Source organism: Pinus tabuliformis, chromosome 4_2 (assembly GCF_031772625.1).
Source record: "Pinus tabuliformis cultivar Carrire ecotype Pingquan chromosome 4_2, CPIR1, whole genome shotgun sequence".
In the NCBI taxonomy this organism is placed as follows: domain Eukaryota; kingdom Viridiplantae; phylum Streptophyta; class Pinopsida; order Pinales; family Pinaceae; genus Pinus; species Pinus tabuliformis.
Window position 1 is genome coordinate 582,835 of NC_142304.1, and position 26,103 is coordinate 608,937.

The following is a 26,103-nucleotide window of genomic DNA, read 5'->3' on the forward strand; positions in this document are numbered from 1 at the left end:
CATGATAGTAAATGTAGATAGAACATAAATAAAAAAAGCAGAAGACAAGCCAAGACAAGAGGACACAATATTTGGCGGATGCCAAGGAAAAACCCCAATGTGGGGAAACCCTTTGATCAAGTCTTCTTATTATTCTTCAAAAGTTCAGCAGAGAGAGAGAGTACAATATACAAAATTCACTTGCCCAAACACAGTCAAATCTGTCCAGTCAAATTGCAGTCAACAGGATGCCCTAACCAGAAAGTCAACACTGGTCAAATCAGCAGAATTACTCCTCCAAATCAGCTTGGTCAAACCCAGTCAAATCGGCCTCCAAAGATAGTCCAAATCAGCCCAAAACAATCATGAAGAAATTGTCAAACTTGGTCACTGCACAGTCAAACTTGCAGCGGTCAACGCTGGTCAAACAACACAGAAAATCTTGGTTTCTGTGCCAAAGAATGCGGCCTGCCCAAACAGAAATATTCCCACAAAAATCACAGTCAAACAAAGTCAAACATTGCCCGGTCAACGCTGGTCAAACCTGCTGCAACTTAGTCAACGCAGAAATCAAAAAACCCTAGTCAAACTTTTGCACATGTGGAGGAGAAGAAGGCTGCCTGAAGTTTGTACGACCCAATCAGATGAGGAGAGAGAGATATGTGTGAGATGATGAATGTCCAAATGAGGTAGATGCTCCTTCTATTTATATGCAACATTGAGGGTGAAGAGATGTGACTTTTGGGCTTTTGAGCCTACATTAGATTGCTGGCTGACCTTGACAATTTGTCCATAGAAGAAATAAATTCATAATTCCATTTATACATGTTAGAATGAGATGATCTTTAGATCAATCCTACACCTCTCGGAAAGAGGAATCCAACAAAAATATCATCTCCATCATATGAGCTGTCCAAGGTGGAGTTTGGCCCTAGTTGCCAAATTTAACAAAAGAAGAGATCACTTTGGATTCGTAAAGACACCATAGTTGAAACATACTTCTTTTAGGGGAAAGTTGTTATAAGACAACTAAGTTGCAACTCAACCTTGCTTTACATATTGTACTATAGGCTATGCAAAATCTTCAATGATAGTGTTCATTGAGTCTTGAAATTTATTCAATTGATTACTAATGAATTATGCGCTCAAGAATAGCAGGAGAAGGAAAGAGATCCTTGTAACATAGAAATGGCAGAGACCTAGTAGCCTGGTAACATCACCTAATTGACAACAAACTCACAATATTACAACAAAAGTTGCTATGACAAAAGGTTTATGATCTTAGGTTTGGTAAACCCTAGAAGACCCATGTCTTCAATAAGGGTTTTTAAAATGTCGAAAAAATAATGATAGCCATTGTTCCGTAGCATTTAAGCTACCTTAAAGTATTAACATTAGTATTTGAAGTAATAATTAAATTGCTAAGAGAGATATGTGATCCACGCACCTGTGAGGCGTGACCAAAACGTTTAGCATCCTGAAGCATGATGCATTGATTGAAGCTCAAATTTTGTAAAGTTATTCATAGCCAGAGGGAGTTGAGGAAGGACATTGGAATGAACATAGGGCTGCCTAAGCCTAGAGGTCAAATTGTTGTCATTCTCTGAAGAAGTTACTCAATCCTTAAGGAGAAGCTTGGCTACAAACACTACTAAAGCATACCTTTTGAGGACCCTTGTTGAGGAAGAATACACTTTGGAAACACTTGTTTCAAGTTTCACGACCTTTTTGAATTTAAAGACAAAAGTATTTTTCTATGAGATGTTACTCATCTGGTTTACAAGTCTACTACTTATTGAGGGTTGGAGTTCTAGATGAAGGAAAAATACAATAAAGAACCGTACATTTGCTTGGACTGATATCAAGATGGATCATCCTTGATGACATGATGGTTTTGGACATAAAAAGAAAAAATGCATATGACAAAGTTTAGTGGACCTTCAAAAGATGCAGATGAAAATTGAAAATTTAGTGCTTTTAAAGAAAGCCCTAGGGTTTGTGCATAAAACCCTAAGAGCCTGACCTAGATTGATGTTTCTGTTGAAAGAAGAAACCCTAGCTCATGCAAGGAAGGAATGACATCATGCTAATGATGAGGACAAGGTTGATAAATTTGCAAGATGGATGCAAGAAGGCCAAGATCAAGAGGGCGCTAACATTTTCCTATAATCCTCAAAAGATAAGTGCCTTACATCACTTTCCTTTATTATTATTGTTGATGTTGTTTTACTATTATTTAGTCTCTTGTCTTTGTTTTTCTTTTGCTGGGACCTGGGTTGTAATCGTTCTTCCATGGCCTCCTAGTGAGGATTGCAGGTACATAGTGAAGGTTGTTGAGGCTCTAGCAGTAGATGGAAGTAGTGGAAGAACGAAGCAAATCTTGTGACAAGAGGATTCTCTCAGATTTGGTGATTTGCATTGAGAGATATTGTACTACATGAGATCCGAGCTCAGAGGGAGCAACCAGATCAAAATATTTGAAGTATACCTTGATTGTGCCAAAGGGAAGTCAGTGGTGACCTCTAAATGGATCTACAAGATCTAGCATGCAATATATGCCAACATAAGACTACGGTTCTCCTAGAAAGAGGGAGAGGATGATGAAAAGACATTTGCTCTAGTTGATAGGTATACTTCTATTAGAATTATTGTTGCTTCTTTTATGGAATTACATTATATGGATGTAGAGGTTGTTTTTCTTCATGAAGAAATTGAGGAAGAAGTGTACATGGGACCAACTCCAGGCTTTGGGGGTTGTAAAGGAGTCTCCTACATGCAAAGAGAAGATTGCACCTAAGACTTGGATTGATGGATCAAGGTTGATCCTATATGATTTGTTTCCGGTGGAAGCAAAAGTACTCTTGTGACAGATGGAGCAGTTAGGGAGCCTTGTTTTAGCTTCATAGGGAGTTGACCTCTGAGTTCAAGATGATGGACTGTCATTGAGATTGTCAGGCTAGATAACTGATATGCTAGAAAACAACAGTGGCAGAGGGAGTAGTCAAGATCGCCACTGCAAAAGCTATTTCAGAAAGAACATCCAGTTAGGGTAACCGGAAAGTTACCTATCAACTTATGATTGAGTCAAGGCATGTGGCTCAACATGTGTTGAAGTACCAACATGGTACAATTGGTTATGGCACAACCAGTTATGGTTTGAGATATGTCTCAAACAGTGAAGTACAACTACAAGGATTCACAAATTCAGATTGGGCAGAGAGTGTAGAAGACAGAAAGAGTTCATCAGGATATTGCTTCAGTTTGGGCTCTATTATGATTTCTTGGATGAGCAGGAAGTAGACATCTGTTGCACTTAGTACTACAAAAGCTGAGTATATTGCAACTTGGTTGGTAAATTGTGAAGCAGTATGGCTTCAGAAACTACTTGCAGGATTGTTTGATTAGGTGCAGTTGATGACCATGATGCTAGGTCCAGGCAGAGTGAGATCTAATACCAAGACATGGTACAGAAGGAAGCAGTGTGGCTTCGGTACTATTTTGCACTCAAGAAGGTTGCTGACAAAGTTTTTGTCCTAGGTTGAAGTGTGTATACTTCGAGGACAAGCTTGGAGTGATTAAGCATGTCTCTCTTAGCAAGAGGGAGTGATGAAATTGTAACATCAAGGAAAGTCATTCTCCCTAGTTCAGGTTGACCAGGATTAGGGAAAATGGTCCAAAGTGTTGATATGATAGCATCAGGGACAAACATTCTCCATGTGTCAAGTATGTTGACCAGGATTAGGGAGAATGGTTCGGCAAAGGACAATCATTCTTCCTGTGTCAAGTATGTTGACTGGAATTAGGAAGAATGATCCTAGAGGCCTAGAATCACTTAGTTGAGTGGGTGCCTTTCAACATCAGGCTCAGAGTACTCTCCAAATAGGTTGAGTGAGCCCATTTGAACATCATGCCTGGAATTATTCATGAAGAGTGAGGCCTTTGGAGATTCACCATGAGTCAAAGATATTGACCAGGATGATGGTGAACCAAGACTAGTCTGTATACCATGTGTCAGAGGGACCAGAATTATGGTGACTAGTTGATGCTAATGATGTACCATGTGTCAGGAGTACCAACTAGGATTATGGTGCACCATAGGTTAGAGGTACAAACCAGAATTATGGTAACTAGTTGATGTTGTTGATTTACCATGGGTCAGAGTTGCTGACCAGGATTATGGTAATTGAATGATGTTGATGCTGATGATGAATTGTTATAACCTTTTCTTAGAGAAATTTGTCAATAAGAGAACATCTGGATAGTCATTATGAATACCTCCCTAGCTAAGAGGGAGTGTTGAATTTTTGTAGCTATGGTCGGTCTTCATAATTAATATTTTAGCCCTCCAAATATATGTAATAATAAATACAAGACATGTTCTTCATGTCAAGAAGAAAATTTGAATTTGAATTATGAATTTTTCCCTCCAAATATAAGGTCGGCTCCAACCTACTTAAGTCGGCCCAACCCCAACAGTCACACCACTTGGGGGCACCTTTGTTCATTATATAAAGGCAATTCATCCTCCACTTTTGGGCATCCAATTCAATCACTTATGAGGAAGAATCATTGTTTTAAGAAATGGCCGCTTCGAAACCGAAACGGCCGGGTTGATCCGAGTCGTTGCCTCCACCCATGACCCGGCCTTTGGAACGGTTCGACTGGCCGAGTCAGCCATGACTTGGCCGAGTCATTGAATGACTCGGCCAACTCGGAGTTGGCCGAGTCACAAAAAAACCGCCCAGCAACACGTATTACATCGATTTTATAAAATTTTAATGGATTTTTAAATTGTTTTTTGGTTGGTTTGGATTCCAAATAGTTATATGAATTTGCTAAATGATTTTTGGGGTCCATTCCCCCCCCCCCCCCCCCTAAACCCTATTTAACACACCCAAGTGCTCTCATTCACTCACAGCAATCTTATGCATTTGAGTGAGAGTCTTCTTTGAGAGTTAGTGAGCAGTTCTTGAGCTTGTTTTGGAGCAGCAGTGAGGAGTCTTGGAGGAGCATTGTAGCTGGAGTGAGGAGCTTCTTGGGCAGCCATTTGGAGCAGCATTGAGGAGCTGATTCTTGGAGCAAGCTTGAGGAGGCAGTTTGTGCCTGGAGGTATTTTTTTCACCTCTATAAATCTGTTTTTGCTTAGTAAATTTTAGGTGCATATCTAGAAATCTTAGAGAGTGTTTTTTGTCAAATAAATGAACATTGAATCAAGGTTTTAATTTTTTTTCATTTTCAGATTGTTTGCTTTCATTTCCTAGTCAAAAAATGGCACCTAGAGCAAGAGATCCTGCTTGGGCATATGTTGAAATGGTTGATAATCAAATGCAATGCAAATTTTGCCATAGGAAAATTAAGGAAGGTCCTGGGGGCATTAATAGGCTGAAACAACACTTGGCAGGGATTAGAGGCCAAATTACCCCATGTACCTCACCAGAAATTGGGGAGATTAGGAAGAATTTGTTGGCCAACTTTGAGAAATTTAAAGAAGATAAGGCTAGGCAAAGAGACATACAGGCTGAAATTGGGAGGAAGAGGGAGATACAAAAAATGATGGCTGCCAGTGCCAACCCCCATTATGATTTTGAGGGTTCTTCCTCTATCCCTCAAACTGATACATCCAACCCTTTCCGATATGTTCCTCCCTCTTTTGGTTCTGTTCAAGATAAGGGAAAGGGTAGAATGAAAAAGGGTGATGTGACTATCAAAAGTTATTTCACTCCCTCCTCTCCATCAGATGCACATGGTCCTGAAGTTAGTAAAACTCAAATGCAGCCCACTTTAGATGACCATTGGAAGAAAGAATTGAGGGAGACTGCTTGTGAGTACATAGCTAGATGGTGGTATGATGCTGATATCCCCTTTAATGCTGCTCGTTCACCATATTATGAGCCTATGTTTGATGCCATACATGCTGCTGGAAAAGGCTTCAAAGGCCCTACTATGCATGAGCTAAGGGGGTTTCGTTTGCAGAAAGAAATTCAATCCATTAATGAGTATTTGCAAGAGTTCAGGGACTCATGGGCAAGAACAGGGTGTACCATCATGTCAGATGGATGGACTGATCAAAGAAATCGTACCATCATAAACTTTCTTGTCTTCTGCCCACAGGGAACCATGTTTTTAAAATCAGTTGATGCATCTGATAAGGTAAAAGATGGCCACTTGTTGTTTCAGCTATTGGATCAGGTTGTTGAGGAGGTGGGGGTGGCTAATGTTGTTCAAATCATCACAGATAATGCCTCTAACTATGTTCTTGCTGGTAAACTGTTATAGGAAAAACACAAGACCATCTTTTGGACCCCATGCGCTGCACATTGCATAGGCCTCATGCTTGAGGATATTGGAAAATCAGATTGGGTCAAAAACACTATAGATCATGCCAAAAGCATAACAAAATTTATCTACAATCATACATTGGTTTTGAGCCTCATGAGGAAACACACTGGGGGCAAGGATATTATTAGGCCTGCCATCACTAGATTTGCTACACATTTTTTGACATTGCAATCTATGCTTTCCCAACATAGAAACTTGTAAAAGATGTTTTCCAGTGATGAATGGAATCAAAGCAATTGGTCTAACAAACCAGAAGGCAAAGAATTGAAAAGGAAAGTCCATGAAGAAACTTTTTGGAGAAAGGCAGCAGAGATTGTGAAGCTTGCTGAGCCACTAGTTAAGGTGTTGCGGTTGGTGGATGGGGAAAGGTTGGCTATGGGCTTCATTTATGAGGCTATGGATCAAGCAAAGGAGCAAATAAAGACGGTATACAAGGATAGAGTGGCAAAGTATGGGCCCATTTGGGCAATCATTGATGAAAGATGGAACAATCACCTCCATCGCCCTATACATGCAGCTGGGTATTTTTTGAACCCACGGTATCATTATAAAGCTAAGGAGTCAGGAGCTTTGAGGGGGGAGGTCAGAGATGGACTGGTTGATTGCATTGAACGCATGATCCCATTGGAGTCTGATCAGCTGGAGATACACCGACAGGCCAATATCTTCAGCAATGCAGCAGGTACCTTTGGGAAGAACCTAGCAAAGATTGCAAGAGAAGCAGATGAGCCAGGTAAACAAAAATTTCAATTTTCAAATTCTTAATAGTTTTACTTTTTTTTTTAAAGTTTGTTAAATCGTTTATAATTTGAAATTTTGAAAGTTAGATATAATTTGTAATTTTGTTGAGCTAACTCATTACACTCCTATGTTTTTTGCAGCACAATGGTGGGAGGCCTTTGGTGGCCATTGTCCTGAATTGCAAAGGTTTGCAATTCGTATTTTGAGTCAAACTTGCAGTGCATCTGGGTGTGAGCGCAATTGGTCTGTCTTTGAGAGGATTCACACAAAGAAGAGAAACCGTTTGGATAAAAAACGGTTAAATGATCTAGTTTATGTCCAATACAACCTTCGGCTCAGACGAAACCATTTGCTGAACAAAAGACCTGATTCAGATCCCATTGTGTTGGAAGACATTGATCCAACATCAGATTGGGTAGTGGAGAGTCGTCCAGCAGAGTTTGATCCTGATGAGGATCTTGATGTAGATTTAGATATGGAGACATCAGTTGAACTTGAACATGTTGTTCAACTTCGGCCTGTTCAGTTGAATGCAGATCCCAATCCACCAGCCTCAGTCTCACAGCCAGCAAGGACTCCAGTTGTAGGTGCTTCCTCAGATCAGCCACGACAGAAGCGCAGCCGCATATCTACTCTATCTCAGCTTGCATCTGCTGCAGTTGCACAGCCTGCTAGTGGTACCACTTCTACAGTTGCAGTTGGAGATGATGATGATGATGAGGAGCCATGGGGCCCCCTGTCTGACTCTGATGATGATGATCCAGAGATTGATCGACATGATCTTGGCTCCTCTGACAGTAGCTACTAGCCAGTAGTACTGTAGTACTAGTACTGGTCCCTGGAGTCTGGTCACCGTCACAGTTTACTTTTGTTGTAGAGGCCATTTCTAAATTCTAGCCTCCTTGGTTATGTGTTTTTTGTTTTGAGTCTTTGATCATGTATGACAGTTGACTATGTATTGCCATTGGGTACCATTTTGATATAATGGATTGGTTCATGAGCCTACTTTGATCATATGTTGTCTTCCATCTATATTATAATGCTGTGTGTTTGGAAACATGAATGAAAATCTTTAAAATTATGTTTTTTTATAAAAAAAAATAAATATTTAATGTATTTTTTACAACGACCGAGTCATTGAAATCGAGCCGGCTGAGTCATTACTGTTTTAGAGTCGGAGTCGGAGTCGATCCTCGGCCGAGTCGGAGTCGGAGTCGGAGTCTTAAAACTATGGGAAGAATTCAAATCATCTGAGGCACTATTTTGATCCAGATAAGGACAAATTTCTGAGATGGCATAAGGAGTTTCGGTTGGTGGTGACGATAGAATGATCACATGTATGACATCGCAACAAATCATCTCTTAGGGTTTGTGTGAGGAGAACTCTCAAGTCCCAACTGGAGTACATAATGAAATTCCATTGTATCTCATTTGTTCTTTCACAGGTTGTCATTTTGAATAATTTGGAACCCTTATGTAGCACAATTCGTCCTTAGGAGGAGAGACTCAATTTTTGTCACATGTCATGTGGCCATAAACATTAATTAATAATAATAATAATAATCACCATGAAAAACCATTATACTATGTTGGTCTTACTCTCTCATGGTTAGAAGTTAGAACTATTATTATTGATTGTTGTTTAATCTGGTTAATCATTGGTGCCCAAGATTTCTAGCCATTATCTCAATTGAGGCTTAGGTGTTTTTCTTTTTCCATGCCTCTCTATTTTGTGTCTTCATGCAATGATCTCCTTTCATGAAGTGGTGGGTTAGATAATGGTACAAATGGATTCTAAACTACTCGTAAGACATTTTCCTTTAGAGATGTTTTCTATGATGGCAACAATTCCTGATTCACAGGTGTTGTGACGTATGCAAAATATGACAATGCTACAATATTGATCTGGAATTTATCCAGGATAAAGAATGAAAGGTATTACAGACTCATGTGCATGGATGTGCCTATGTTACTTATGCAACGGATCGATAAGATTGCTAGAATACATAGACACTGAGGCAATTCAGAGAAAACATAACAGTCAAACATGTAAACAAAACAAGTTTAATAAGGAGTTCACCCAATGCTCCTGGGCTATGTCTCCTGGTCCAGCCTTTCAGTGGTGGCCTCTCTATTATGTTTTCAAGCAGAGTTTTTACAACAGTGAGCTCGATTTGAGTCTCACTAACAGAATGAAGTCAGTAGGAATGGAGTGCACAGACTCTCCTTACTGAAACTCGACCTTTGAGGGTCACAGTAGTATGACAAGCCTACGCCGAGGAGTTTGCTTGAACCTCTCAAGCTTTCAATGGAGTACACAGACTCTTTGACTCTCTCTGGCTCTGTCTGGCTCGATGTTGCCTTCAGGTCAACTCGGCTTCTACTCTCTGTTCTCTGCTATTAGCTTTCTGCGTCTCTATGTGTTGCCCCCCCTTTGCTTTTGTCAGTTCATGGCTTTTAAGCCAGCTTGTTCTTCCGACTGCTTGTTTCTGCTTCCCGGCCTTCTGGTTTCCTTTCCTCTGTTCATTCAAATTTCTTTGCTTTGGGTTATCATCACTGGGTAACGCCTCGCACGAAGGTGGCCACCTGTTTACTAATGAACTGGGCATCAGATTCCCTGAATCATACTCGAATGGCCATTAAATTTGTTTGCCTCAAGATCGCCTGCGAACACGAATTGTTTGCCAACTCATCATCCATGTCAGACTTCAAATCCCCTGTCATCTTGCTTTTTGACCTGTCAAATCCGGTCTCATCGGGACGCATCTCCGCTATCGATCTGGACCCCGCAGATCCTACGGTCGCCCTTTATATCGGGCGGACAGTCGCACGACGTTTACCTGTCCGATGCGGGCGGTTTTCTCTCTCTTCTATCGGATGCGTGTCGCTCGATCTGTGGCATCGGGCAGGACTTAGTCAAAACTGCTTACCGCCTCGAAGCCTTTCGATATTATGCTGGTTTTGGGGAATCCCGCGCTATGGAATCGAAACAGTTACTTTTCCGAATTTTTATATTGTTTTCGGGTCCGAGCGCTTTGGGGCTTTCCTTCACTGAGGGGGACACCCTGCGATACGCGATTAGCGCTAATCGCGTATCAGAGTCCACCTCTGTTTTCCGAATTAGCCTCCGGTTTTGCCAGTTTTGTGCCATTGCGCTTTACCATGGGCCAATGGTCTGCGCACTTGACCGAGGGTCCTCGTTGCTTTGCTCTGGCCACAACTGCAATTGTTATGAGGATTCCTTCTGATAGCTTCGATCTTTTCTAGGACTTGAATCTTTTAGCATAATTTGAAACAATCATGAAAACTTAGAGAGTTTTAGGATCCAATTCGGATCACGACCTTCCCACTGAAAAAGCTTTTGGACCACCAAAAGTTGGTTTTCTTTCAAGCATCAATCAAGTGAGGGTATTGCTTCCTCGCTTGCTCAATTTCTATCCATTTCACACTGCTTGGCTTTGAACCTTTGAGTCCGATCCTGAGGTACTCAACATCACCTCTGCGTGTAGTTCTTACCTTCCTGTCCAGAACTGTATCTTCCTGCAACTCATTAAGATATTCAGGTAACAGATCATCAATAGAAGGCAATTGACTCTGCTCTTCGGGATCTTCAATTAATGAAGGTTCAAATAGTCTCAAGTTGTCTGCATTAACAACTGAGTAGATGTGCATGTAAGCTGGTAGATCAAGGCGAAAAGCATTCTCACCAATTTTCTCAAGTATCTTGAAAGGTCCATACCTTATTGGCTTCAACGTCATTCCTTCACCTTGCATTCGGTCTTTGCTGATATACAGCCAGACTTGATCACCAACTTGGAAACTATGCTCCATCTGATGCTTGTCATGCCTTGCCTTGTACTTGGCTTGGCTCTTTTCCAGCTGTTCCTGTACTACCTGGTGAATCTCTTGGATTTGTTCAATGAACTTGGTTGCCTTGTCCACATCACTGTGTCCATCAACTGCTATGTCTTTACCAAAGACAAAATCCAAGGGAGACCTTGGTGTGAAACCAAAACAGGTCTCAAAAGGAGATCTCTGTGTACAAGAATGTTTAGCTCAGTTGTAAGCATGCTACACATAGCATAGATGTTCATCCCAAAGTTTGGGATGCTTGCTGCAATAACCTCTGAGCAACTGGATCACTGTCCTGTTGACCACTTCTATTTGGCCATCTGTTTGCGGATGAAAAGCTGTGCTTTTCTTCAGCTTGGTGTGCATCAATTCCCACAAACTTGACCAAAATTTCCCAACAAATCGGGTATCTCGATCAGATATTATGGAAGTGGGTAATCCAAAATGAACCCATACATGCTGAAAGAACAACTTTGCAGTTTGTTCAGTTGTAATCTGTTTGTTACAAGGTATTAAAATACACATTTTGCTGAACCTATCCACAACAACATATAAATAGTCACGACTTTTCCTAGATTTAGGTAGTCCTCCAACAAAGTCCATGGAAACACTTTCCCAAAGATGAGAAGGAACTGGTAGTGGAGTGTACAAGCCTAGTTTTCTATTGATGGGCTTGCTTTTAGCACACATGGTACACCCTCTTACATATCTAGAAACTGTCTCATTCATTTTCGGCCAATAACAAAATCTTTGCAGCTGTGCAACCGTTTTACTTATACCAAAGTGACTTGATATTAGAGAAGTGTGTGCTTCTCGAATTATCTTTACTCTTTCAGTTTGTGGAATGCATAGTTTCCCACAATGATACAAGAGTTGGTCCTTAATATGATAATCCAATTCTTCTACTCGTTTGCCTTGACTTAAAGTTGCATATACATCTTTAAAATCTATATCTTGAGCATATTGTTCAATGTAGCTCTCATGCAATACTGAATTATGCTTAAGTATAGTAGATGCATTTATAATTGGTCTAGATAACATATCTGCAACTTTATTGTGTATGCCCTTTTTATATCTGATGACTAAATGAAATTGTTGTAGAAAACCCATCCATCTATAGTGTCTTGATTGTTGCAACTTAGTTTTGGAGTGTAGATATTGAAGTGGTTGATGATCAGTATGTATAACTGTCTCTTTGCCCATTAAGTAATGTTTCCACTTTTTCACATTGTACTAATGCATACAATTCTTTATCATATGTGGGATAGTTAACTACTGCAGAATTAAATGTCTCAGAATGATAACATATGGGTTTACCATGCTGCATCAACACTGCTCCCATGGCATAGTCATTGGCATCTGTTTCAATCTCAAATGGTCTTTGAAGATCGGGTAGTGCTAGTACTGGTGCTGTACTAATCTTTTCTTTCAAGGTGTCGAAGGATTTCTGCTGTTTGCCTCCCCACTGAAACACCTTGTTCAATCCTGTTAAAGCATGTAAGGGAGCTGCAATTAAGGAAAAGTTAGAAATAAACTTTCTCCAATATTGTGCTGCTCCTAAGAAGCTTCTAACTTCTATAGCAGATTTGGGTTTAGGCCAGTTTACAATGACTACAACCTTAGAGGGATCTATCCAATGACTATAACCTTAGAGGGATCTATTTTCAATTCACCACCCCCTACTATATGTCCCAAATAATTCAAAGATGTTTTGCCAAATTCACATTTTGAGAGTTTAACATAAAGTTTTTCTCTTTTCAAAACATCTAGTGTCTGCTTAACATGCTTTAAATGTTCTTCCCACGTTTTGCTAAATATAAGAATGTCATCCAGATATACAATAACAAAATCATCAAGAAAAGGTCTGAGTACATCATTCATTACTCTCATGAAAGTAGCAGGAGCATTAGTTAAGCCAAAAGGCATAACCAGCCACTCATACAATCCCTACTTTGTTTTGAAAGCAGTCTTCCATGCATCTTGCTTTGCAACTCTGACTTGATGATAGCCACTATGCAAGTCTAACTTGGAAAAATAAATAGCTTCTTTTAACTGATCTAATAGATCATCTATGCGAGGAAGGGGATAACAATTTTTGATCATTATCTTATTCAGTGCTTGGTAATCAATGCACATTCTCCACGAGCCATCTTTCTTTTTCACCAAAACAATTGGAGACCCACATGGTGATGTGCGAGGTCTAATGAATCCCTTCTCGAGCAGTGCCTGTACCTGCTTCTTGATTTCTGCATTCTCTAAAGCGGACAACTTGTACATTCCGATGTTAGGCAATGGAGCATCTTGCTGCAAATTAATATCATGCACTATTTCCTTTTTGGGTGGCAGACCTTTAGGTTCTTGAAACAATACATCATATTCTGAAACAACTTTTTCTAAATCAGCTCGCTGTTTAGCTTCACAGCCCTCAAATACATTGGTTTTATCAGGTTTCTTTTCCTTTACAACCATCAGTAAAAATTGTTTGCATGAATTTACAATTCGTTTCATCTCCCCTGAGTTTATGAAAGTATAATTATTCTTGAGCTTATGAGCTCTTACAATATATTCGATTCCATCTTTAACGAGTAGATACTTGTTCTCAACTCTATAGAAAATAGCTTTTCTATCATACAAGTAAGGACTTCCTAAAACAATTCCACATATATCCAAAGGAACTATATCTAACTCAACCTCATCTACAAATGCTGACCCAAAAGAAAACTTAAGTTTATGTTGTCTAGTCACTTGTAGCTTTGCTTTATCACATAGCCAACCTAATGAATATGGTTTCCTATGAGGTGTGGTTAGTAATCCCAATTTTTTTACAATTGTTTCAGAAATTAAATCTACTTGTGAGCCACTATCAAACAAAGTATCAATCTTTTGATGATTGGAAATAACTCAAATATGAAAAAGCTCACGTCTTTTTCTCTTGTTTTCTTCATTATCAGTAGATTGTGCAAAATTACTAGTAGATGCTTCAGAATTTTTACCTTTTATACCTGTGGCTGCGATTGTTGCTTCATCTCTTGAGTCTGACCCCAAATCTTTTTGAATAGCTGCAACAGTCTTCTTCTTCTTGCCCTCGAACTTCTTAGGTTTCAGCTCCGGATGCAGAATCCAACAGTGCTCATCATCATGCCCATCCTTCTTACAGTGAGTGCATGAGGACTTGCTCTTTTGTACAGTGTTTGTCTTCCTCTCTTTCCATTTCTGTTTTCTTTTCTCCTTATTTTTGCTTGCAGTGGGTTGGGATGATCCCCCAACTTCTGGGTTCCCATTCTTACCTCTAGCTTCTAGATGCGTAGCCTGAACGGATACCTCATCTATACTAGTGGGATTAAACATGAGGATAGTGTGCCTCATGTAGCTGTGTAGACCACCTATATACTTCAACAGAGTCTCAAGTGAGTCTAAAGAAATTCCTAGAATCAAAGCTCTTTTCCTAAATTCTTGAGTGTAACCTTGTACACTTTGCCCTTTTAGTTGTCGAAGAGTTTGCCAGCTCATCATGGCTTGCTGCATGTAGGCTAGTGGATAGAATTGATTTTTAATTGCAGAAACAAATTCATTCCAGACGAAAAGAATCTTACTGTGTTTCTTCATGTCAGCTTGTGTTCTGCCTTCCCACCATACCAAGGCAGTGCCTCCGAGGCGTAGGCTGGCCAGCTGAATCTTACTCTTGTCTAAGTCAATGCTCTGCACTCTGCAATAAACATCAATCTGTCTGATCCAATTATCCAGCTTCTCTGCATTCAACTCTCCATCATATATTGGTAAATCAAATTTAACATCTAATTTAATCAAAGATGTCTTCTTTTTATTTTCAGGGCTATTAGGAGGCGTGAGAAATTTTTCTTCTTTCCCTTTGCCTTTAGAGTGGTCATGGAGGAGAGATTCTTCTACTCCTTTGTCTTGTTTGGAGCTTGATGAATCCTCATCTCTATGTTTCTTAAAGTCCCTATACATTTCCTCCACCATGGATTTCAAGGTCATAAAACTATCCATGAACTGGGGGTCTGATTCCAAGGGATTTTCTTCTGACATTTTCCTCTTAGAATAGACTCTTCCAATTTCCGGGTTAGTTTCAGCCAATTCTCCTTCTCCTAATTTAAGCTTTGATCTAGTTAGCATTCAACAACAAAATCCAGCACAAGCTTGTCTAACCTTAGTAACCTTATGCTCTAATACCACTTGATCTGGAATTTATCCAAGATAAAGAATGAAAGGTATTACAGACTCATGTGCATGGATGTGCCTATGTTACTTATGCAACAGATCGATAAGATTGCTAGAATACATAGACACTGAGGCAATTCAGAGAAAACATAACAGTCAAACATGTAAACAAAACAAGTTTAATAAGGAGTTCACCCAATGCTCCTGGGCTACGTCTCCTGGTCCAGCCTTTCAGTGGTGGCCTCTCTATTATGTTTTCAAGCAGAGTTTTTACAATAGTGAGCTCGATTCGAGTCTCACTAACAGAATGAAGTCAGTAGGAATGGAGTGCACAGACTCTCCTTACTGAAACTCGACCTCTGAGGGTCACAGTAGTATGACAGGCCTACGCTGAGGAGTTTGCTTGAACCTCTCAAGCTTTCAATGGAGTACACAGACTCTCTGACTCTCTCTGGCTCTGTTTGGCTCAATGCCGCCTTCAGGTTAGCTCGGCTTCTACTCTCTGTTCTTTGCTATTAGGTTTCTGCGTCTCTATGTGTTGCCCCCCTCTGCTTCTGTTAGTTCATGGCTTTTAAGCCGGCCTGTTCCTCTGACTGCTTGTTTCCGCTTCCCGACCTTCTGGTTTCCTTTCCTCTGTTTGTTCAAATTCCTTTGCTCTACGTCATCATCACTGGGTAATGCCTCGCAGGGAGGTGGCCACCTATTTGCTAATGAACTGGGTGTCAGATTCCCTGAATCATACTCGAATGGCCGTTAAATCTGTTTGCTTCAAGATCGCCTGCGAACATGAATCATTTGCCAACTCATCATCCACGTTGGACTTCAAATCCCCTGTCATCTTGCTTTTTGACCTGTCAAATCCGGTCAGTCATCGGGACACATCTCCGTCGTTCATTTGGACCCCCCAGATACTACGGTCGTCCTTCATATCGGGCAGACAAGTTGCACGACGTTTACTCGTCCGATGCAGGCGGTTTTCTCTCTCTTCCGCCGGACGCGTGTCGCTCGATGTGTGGCATCGGGCAGGACTCAGTCAAAACTTCTTACTGCCTCGAAGCCTTCCGATATCCTGCCGGTTTTGGGGAATCCCGCGCTACGGAACCGAAACAGTTACTTTTCCGAATTTTTATAGTGTTTTCGGGTCCCGGTGCTTCGGGGCTTTCCTTCACTGAGGGGGACGCCCTGTGATACATGATTATCGCTAATCACGTATCAGAATCCACCTTTATTTTCCGAATTAGCCTCCGGTTTTGCTAGTTTTGTGCCATTGTGCTTTACCATGGGCCAATGGTCTGCGCGCTCGACTGAGGGTCCTCGTTGCTCTGCTCTGGCCACAACTGTAATTGTTATGAGGATTCCTTCTGATAGCTTCGATCTTTTCTAGGACTTGAATCTTTTAGCATAATTTGAAACAGTCATGAAAACTTAGAGAGTTTTAGGATCCAATTCGGATCAATTATGGAGGATATTATGGTGATAGCTTGGGAAGATATTTCAGTAATCACTTGAGATGCATTCCATCCTCTGCCGTTTAATTTGTTCATGATTTAGTTCCTATGCTCACACCATCCACACAGTTCAACGAAGATTGCATGTGAACATTTTCTTTTACAAGATAACTATAGTTGCAAAGGAATATGGATATTGGATGTAGGGAAGTGGATGGAGAGTTTGAAGAATTTGTATGGAGAATGTAGTGGATAGAAGAGTTGCAAAATGAGATCCCGAGTTGCAAGATAATGTCAAGAGCATTGAGGAAGAATTGGAAAAATTAACTGCATGCTGGTTTTATTTCTGTACAGTTAATTGCTGCAAACAGATTCTTAATAAACAAAAAATATGCAGTGGTGTGCACGCACACTTTAACACACAGATTTTACCTTGGAAACCCAAAATTGGGAATGTCAGAATTTATTTATTTTGTAATTTAATTTGTTGTTCAGTACATTATATCTTTAGAATGTTACATGCCATATGTATACCTTGTGGCATCCATAAACCCCCATTCCATTATCCTTGGATTAGAATACACCCATAGTTCCTTAACTAGAATTACAAAATAACAACTAAACCACCATGTGCCAAGAAATCATTAAGTGAAAACCGTGCTGAAAACCACAAAAAATGGATGCAAAAAATTGCCGAAAATTCTTTTTTGGGGCTCCCATTCCCCTTCGATCACCTGGGCAAAGGGGGCTTCTACTATCCACCCCCCCTGACCCTCACAACTCCCTCAAATAGGTGGGGCCGCTACCCCCCCTGTGATACCCCGCTACACCCAATGCAATGAATTGTACATGTAGATAGTTGTGCAAGGAATATAACACATACCCAACATTCTCCCACTTGTTTTCTTTGTATATAGGGTGTTGCAGGCGTATATGATGAACAATGGAGGGCAACACTACTCTCTGCTTCTCTACACCGAGAATACTTCTCAATGCTCACAAATTTTGTCAATGAATTTGCAACATTCTTCAAAGTGTCCACCTTTACTGGTAACACCTTCTTGTTTTCAATCATATCTCTCACAACGTGATATTGAACATCAATATGCTTTGTCTTAGATTGATAAGCTAGATTCTTTGCGAGGAAGATTGCACTCTAACTGTCAAAATCTATCCTTACATATTTTTATACCAACCCAATACCCAAACACAGTCTTTGTAACCATACTAGTTCCTTGCTTGCATGAGTGGCTGACATGTCTTTAACATTCGTAGTTGAAAATGTCACTATATATTCTCTCTTGCTCATCCAACTTATTGCTCCTCCAAATAGGTTAAATACATACCCACTTGTAAATCTTCTACGATCTAGATCTTCATCCTAGTTTGCATCAACAAAGCCATGTATGTCCAACACTATATGTAATCCTAGTCTTCCTTTATAGCACAATCCATAGCTAGTAATGTCACACAAATACTTGAAAACCCTCTTTACTGCTTCCCAATGCTCCTTGCCTGGTTTCGACATATATCCGCGTTCAATACTTCCACTACATGTGTAATGTCTAGTCGAGTACAAACCAGTGCATACATCAAACTGCAAATTGCACTAGCATATGCAACATGGGACACGTCCTCTTTCTCTTCGTGTGTCTTGGGACACTGATCTGCAGATAAATTTACACCTATAGAAATATGGTCCTTTACTTGTTTACATTCCTGCATATTAGGCCTTTGCAATATTGTCCCGACATACTAACTCTAATTTAACTAGAGTTTGTGTTTTTGCTCCATCTCTTTTAATTTGCAGGGCCAAAATGAAACTTGCAACACCAAGATCCCTCATGTCAAATTTAGAGGACAACTGAGTTTTCAATTTCCTTGTTGTTTCCAATAAGCAACATATCATCCACATATAAGACCAAATAAATAAGATGATCACCAACTAACTTGAAATACACACAGTGATCTGCTTGTGAAGCCAAGTCCTAATATAGAAGTATCAAAATTTTGATACCACATTCTTTATCCCATACAAAGGCTTTTTCAACCTGCATACCAACTCTTTCTTTCCCTTCACTACAAATCCTTCCTACTTCTTCATGTAGATTTCTTCTTCTAGATCACTATGTAGGAATGTCGTCTTCACATCCATCTGCTCTACTTCAAAATCAAAAGCGGCAACAACAGATAAAAGAAATATAATGGAAGTTAAGTTGGCAATAGGAGAAAACATCTCACTGAGGTCAATTCGCTCTACCCGGGAATAACCTTTTGGTACTTACTACTAATTGAGCTTTGTATTTCTCCACTTTGCCTTCTGCATTCATTTTCTTCTTAAACACCCATTTGTTGCCAATGGGCTTTCTTTTACCCAACAACTCCACTAGATCCCAAACCTCATTCTTGTCCAAGGCTGCCATGTCTTCAACCATGGCCTTTTCTAGAGTTTTCCATTCTTTGAATTCATTGCCTCCCTAATAGTTCTTGGATCATCATCAATAGTAAACAATGAAAAGTTTGAACAAAAAATCAGGTGGAGTATACCTTTTTGGCTACCTTTTGCCCTAATTATTCTCCTCAATATTGGAGTAAGTGGTTTTTTTTTTCTGATTCCTATGCTTTTATAGAGTGATTCATCATCCTTTAATTCAAACTTTATTTTCTCTGGTTCTTTCTTCCTTGGTAGGACTTCTTGTTGGAAAACATCTATGATTTCTCTAAATACCACATCTTGAGTATACTCAATTTGCTTATTTTTTAGGTTCTAAAGCTTATAATCTTTCACACCATATTTATAGCCAATAAAGATACAGTTCTCAGCTTTATTATCCAATTGACTCCTATTTTCCTTTGGAACATGTACATAAGCATTACAACTAAATACCTTGAGATGTTTAAGACATGTTTTTTCCAATCCATACCTGAAGTGGAGTCTTGTCATCCAACTCTAATGGGTTACTCTATTTAGTATTTACCGAGTAAAACATAGTATCCACTGCCTCCCAGAATTCTTATCCTAATCCGCCATCACTGAGCATGCTCCTTGCTTTTCCAATCAATGTCATGTTCATCCTTTTTGCAATTCCATTCTACTAAGGTGTGTATGGAGTAGTCTTCTACCTTGCTATATCACACTTCTTACAAAATTCTTCGAATTCATTCTTGCATAGTTCTGTAGCATTGTCCATCCTTAGCACCTTAATTTTCTTCTATCTGATTGGCCACAAGAGCCTTAATATCTATAAATTTGTCAAAAAATTTAGATTTCTTCACATGGAAATAAATCCATGTATTCCTTAAGAAGTCATCTATAAATGAGACATAGTACACAAATTTACCCAGTGATGGAACCAACATAGGTCCAAGCACATCATTGACACCAACTGTAATATTGTCTTTGCTCTCGTAGCATCAGAGGAGAACCTTACTCGATTCTACTTTCCATATAAACAATGTTCACATAAATCAAAATCCAAAGGGCAATTAGACATACTTTCTACCATACCTTTACCATGTAGTACTTGAAGGTCCTTTTCTTTGATATGTCCCAGTGTTTGATGCCACAACATAGTCTTTTCTTCAAAGACTGTAGGAGTTTTTCCTTCTTTAGCTCCACTCTCAGGAGTAATGGAACTATTGGACCCCATCACTAATATTGCTTCCCAATAGCTTATATAGAGTTCCAATCCAAACTCCCCTCAACAATTCCATTTCTTCTCGAACCATCTTGCAAATTTTCTTTTCAATAACTGTTTTTACACTTGCATCTCTCATCTTGCTTACAAAAATCAAATTTCTAGCCAGTCTTGGGATGTGCAGAACACCAAGGAGTGTTCTAATCCTTCCATCCGTGCTCTTCAACTGAACTTTCCTCATCTTATGATTCTGGTTGACCAGTCATCTCCTAGGAAAACATCACAGCTATGTACCTTCCATACTTGCGAAACCACTCCATATGAGGAGTTATATGAAAAGATGCACTTGAGTCAACTAGCCATGCCTCATGATCTACATGTGTGCTTGAAGAGGCCATGTACACATCCCCTCCTCTGTCTAAGGAGGTTTTTACTTCTGTAGAAGTAACATCCGCAAATCCCTTTCCTTTTTTTGACACTTTTAGATCTGCAATTTTTTTTTGTAATGCCCTTCTTCTCCACATCTCCAATCAACCTTTACGAATTTTCTTAGAGATTTAGATCTCCCACTTGAGGACTTATTTTTATTTCTATTCTGGGAGCATTTTCTTACAAATAAAGCATTTGTGTTTTGAATTCCATGTTTTTCCATCTCATCTCCTCACAGAATAAGGATGAGACTGTTTCATCGAAATTTAAAGTAGTTGCATTACTACCTATGAAAACAACCAGACTTATCCCACGAGTCTAGTATAGAACACAACAAACTAATACAGTTATATTCATTTGAAATCTTATGTCAACAGATAATAATTGACTGACCACAGTGTTGAAGGCATTCAAACGCTTTATCGCTGAGTCTTCATCCTTGATCCTTAGGTTATACAACTTCTTACACAAAAACAATTTGTTCACTAGGGACTTGGTCTAATACAAAGACCCTAACTTGTTCCATAATGCCTTTGCCGTAGCTTCTCTTGAAACATTCAATAACACTGAATTTGAGAGACACAATTGTATTGTGCTCTTTGCCTTCCAATTCAGCTTTGTCCAGTCTTTTATTGACATCCTTGTCGGTGAAGTATCTGGATCCACAACGATCCACTGATCTTTTTCCAGCAAAATATTTTTCATTTTAGCTCAAAACTTTGCCCATTGAATTTCTCGATCTATATCTTTGAATTGTTGGCCATTTCCTTTCACCACAAGAATTGCTGCCGTAGATCTCCCATTGTAATAAGGTTTTCCATAGGCTAGAGCCAAACCCCTTAGCCACAAAGGCATCCCTTTGACGCCAAAATACTTGGATAACAAATGTTGGTTTTACGTTTCAACCCTGTATAGTTATTTGCTGCAAACAAATTCCTAATAAAAATAAAAAAGATCCATTGGCGTGCACACACACACACATTAATTAACATGGAGTTTAGCTCGAAATCCCAAAACCAGGAAAACCATAGAGATTTTTGCAGTATATTATATCTCTACAATGTTACAATACAATATGTATACCTTGCAGTATCCATAAACCCCCAATCCGTTAACCACAGACTAGAGTACAATCGTAGTTCCTTAACCAGAATTACAAAACCATGGGATAAATCACCATGTGTCACAAAAACACTAAAAGTGAAAACTGTGTGTTGAAAACCACAAAAACGGATGCAAAAAACTGCCCCTTTTTTAGGGCACTGCCCTTGAACACGTGTGAAGGGTGGCTTCCACCCACTTGCGACCCCCCTGCCATGCCCATCATAACAAATCGTGTGTGGGGATAGTCATGCAAAGAATATAACACATACCCAACACTATAGATGGAAAAAGAAGACATTAGAAAGGTCAAGGAGATGTGAAGAAAATAATTGAGAAACTAAAGGTAGTTGGAAGTTTGAAGAGTATGCAAGTCTGTAGAGGAAGCTAAAGCAAAGATAGAAGATGGTTTAAGAAGTACCATCTTCATCATTAATGACGTTGGCAAATTCAATGCCATAGAGATTGGTTAGCCTATCTACTACTAGCGCAGGACATTCAGGAAGAGAGGAGGGGACAGACAACTATATCTTTGTCACTATGCTTTGAGATTTGACTCACTTGATATGACCTGTGGAATTATCATGTTTTGAAGATGTACTTACTTTATGGGTCATGCGTTAAGTTGTGACTTGCTAGGTCATCATTAGGAAGTCTTCATTAGTTCTGTGAATTGTTGCTTCTCCAGCTGTTGTGTACATAGGACTTCAATATGTATAAGGCTCAAGAGGCCCCTGATTTTTTAATCGAATTAACATGACAAGAGGAAGTGATATCATTTTGCAGTGTCCTTGATCCCTTCATCTTTGCTAATCATGCGCACATATATAAATAGGCTGTTAGTGAAGAAGAACATAAAACCATTCTCGTGTTCTCATAAAATTTGTTGTTTCTTCTCTCCTGTTTATTTAGAATTTAAACCATGTGCACACAGATAGTTCCTCTTTACTATGTTGCATTGTCATCACTCTGAACTGGCAACGTTGGGTGAATCATTCAACATGCCATAAAAAGTGTTAGCTTTGGAAGTATGTTCAATGCTACTTGTATTAAACAAAACTGAAAATTTGTGGAAGGAATGGGTCACACAGAGTATCAGTTGGCAATTCTAAGCAGGCCAGGGTGTTTAACAATTCAATTTTATCTGCAATAGAATCAAGTGAAAACCAAGGGGATGTCATGAACTTCTTTGATTGGAAAACGTACTAGAGGTATAGGGATGAATAATGCCAGTAGTTTGATACTAACAAATGGTCATGTGATGTCATACTTGGCAATTGGTGCCCAATACACAGGAGGGCCATCCGACAATCATTTTTAACAGTTAACCTAAAAGCCTTGCTCTTTGCAATTGCTCTCATAGTAAGACTATGTATGTCTTGGCACTATATCTATCAATGTTGCCAGTCAATATGGAAAATTGGCATGAATTTCATTTTTTGCTTTTGATATCTATATCACACACACAGTTTTGACAAGCATTGAGAAGTCTGTAAAAATTGAATTTACTTATATTTGCTGGAAACCAACCTCTTTACTTCCGCACTAGTTTGACATTTGCTGGTTCCATTGATATTGTGACTAGAATTTGACAGGTGTGCCTCATTTGGAAAAAGGGATCAAGGTTGCAGTGATCACTGATCCACAGGTCGGTACTACTTTTATTTTCATAAGTAATTTTCTTGGGTATTATGTCGATTCTATTCATGAAGAGATTTTTATTTATGGAAAAAAAGTTAAAGCACAAAATGAAAGAATGAAACCTTTGAAATTTCTATTTAAATTTTAAACAAATATCAGTTAAAATATATTTTTGAATATTTTGTTTTTAGTAGATTGAAATTAAAGTGAAATGCTTTAATTAACATCCACGATGCCAAGGATGCATATAGGACTGAAAATTGCAGATACAAGATTACTATCAGCTAGAAACAAAGAGATTACATTCGGTTTAATTTGCAAACAAGCTTTTATCTGCTTCAGATCAGATTAGGGTTTTCTTCTACCAAGGTCATCCTAAAATTTAAAGTTATTGAATAGTTCCAACACCATGATATTTTAGGATCTGGAGAACTTGTACTAATAGAAAATTGTGATGATTCAATTGCTACGAGGATAGTAGATTATCTATAGCCTATATCAAAAATTCTATTAGGGTTCCCATCCAGTCTTTTACCCTTTTACAACCCACTTAATTCATATGGATACCTAGGCTTGAATTTCAATATTGCTATCCGTACGTTCCAAAATTGGATACGAACATTTGATTTCTTGTTAATAACTATGTGAATAAGTCTTGGTTAGTTGGAAAAACAAGGGTGTTGTATACCCCTTGCCAAGCTTGAAATACTTGAGAGACACATATTGCTTCTTGTGCGCTCTTGTGTTGATCTTTCTAGGGCAAACAAACTAGAACCAATTTTCTTCAACAGATAACTACTTCCAATGATTAGTTAGCATTAATTCCACATAGCATTCATTCAATATCATTAAGCAGTTATACAGAAGAAAATTTCAACCATTTAAACATGAAAGAGTAGTAAAATAACCATGAGACAATGAGACAAAAGACACAGAGATTTAGGCCTGAGGCCAGGGCAAAACCCACAAGGGAAAACCCAGAAATCTTTCCTTATGCGAGAGAGAGAATTCAATGTTCATCAATACATTAGAAGTAACAACATCAAGAGAACAACCAAACCAATAACCAAGATCAAGTGCCAAACACTCCTGATTTTGGTCCTCTTTTTCCTTCCTTCTGTGCTGGAACAGAGATCATGATGAGAGAAGTCGATGTGTAAAATGAGGAGAGGTGGTCTCCTTTATATAAGCTAGTGGTGAGTCACGGGCAACTTGTAAAATCTTCTCCCTCAATTGGGAGTTGGGCACCAAATAAATCTGGTCTCTGAAATAAATCACCTCGTTCATCACTCTGTACCGGTCATCTGTCACCGCCCCATCAAGGACCTCACATGCAAATCGGTCCTTGGAGTACTCCACTAGTAACTGCACCCTCCAATCCGAGGCAATGCTCATCAGTGAAAGGGTAGCCGGTCTCCTAGATAAGGCATTTGCCACCACGTTGTGCTTCCCTTTGATATACTCAATGTCAAAGTCGTACACTTGGAGCTTGCTCACCCACCTTTGTTGCCTCTCCTGCAACTGCTTCCACTCCAAGAGAAACTTGAGGTTGTTGTGGTATATATTGACCCTGAACCCGTTCCCTACGAAGTATTGTTTGAACTTGGCTAGCGCATTCATGATGGCTAGCATCTCCTTGTCATAGATAGAGTACAACCTCTCGTGGGGCAATAGTTTCCGACTCTCGAAGGCTATGGGGTGCCCTCCCTGCATCAAAACTGCGCCTATACCCTCTTTGGATGCATCACACTCAAGCACAAAGGGCTGGGTGAAATCTGGAAGTGCCAATATAGGACAACTGCTCATGACCTGTTTGAGGCGATCAAAAGCCTCTTGCGCTGTAGCTGTCCACTCAAAGGCCCCCTTCTTCGTCAGATCGGTGAGGGGAGCTGCCAACTGAGAGAAGCCCTTTACGAACTTCTTGTAGTAAGTGCAGATGCCCACAAATCCCCTCAACTCTGTCACATTTTGGGGCTCTAGCCAATCCCGGATGGCCCTGATCTTCTCCTCATGGACCCTCACACTGTCCTCCCCAATGATGTGCCCTAGGTAGAGCATCTTTGTCAAGCCAAACTTGCACTTAGATAGTTTCGCATAGAACTGCTGCTCCTCCAAAATGCGCAACACTGTCTCTAAGTGCTGCAAGTGCTCCTCCCATGTCCGGTTGTAGATCAAGATGTCATCAAATAACACCAACACAAACTTCTGCAGCTGTCCACGAAACACGTGTGTTTGTGTAGGACTGGAAAGTGGTTGGTGTGTTGGTTAGACCAAAAGGCATAACCAGGAACTCGAAGTGCCCATAGTGGCACCTGAAAGCGGTCTTAGGGACATCCTGGTCCCTCATCCTGATCTGGTGGTACCCTGAGCGTAGATCAATCTTGGTGAAGAATTTCGCCCCCCTCAGCTCGTCCATCAGCTCATCTATGCGTGCGATAGGGTAGTGGTTCTTCATGATCTTTCTTGTTAAGGGCCCTATAGTCAATGTACATCCGTAGGGATCCATCCTTCTTCTTCACCAGAACAACTAATGAAGCAAAAGGGCTAGAGCTAGGCCAAATGTGCGCAAGTGCCAGCAACTCATGAATAGCCCTCTCTATCTCAACCCGGTAATGCCTTGGGATGTCGGTAAGGGGTATTAATCATGGCCTGTACCCCCCGACCTAGCTCAATGGTATGCTCAACCCTTAGTCAGGTGTGTTGACCGGCGGTATGTCTCTAAACACTACTGGTACCTGTCCAAAATGGCCTGTATC

The 26,103-nt window shown here is 39.9% G+C and overlaps 1 protein-coding gene across 1 annotated transcript in view; it reads left to right on the plus strand.

Annotated features, from left to right (window-relative positions):
• Positions 1-26,103, plus strand: part of LOC149168081 (uncharacterized) — a 182,046-nt gene that overhangs the window by 8,102 nt on the left and 147,841 nt on the right. The window contains exon 2 of the mRNA XM_089428096.1: positions 23,292-23,358. Coding sequence (XP_089284222.1) covers positions 23,292-23,358 — 67 coding nt within the window. The remainder of the gene's footprint in view (positions 1-23,291; positions 23,359-26,103) is intronic.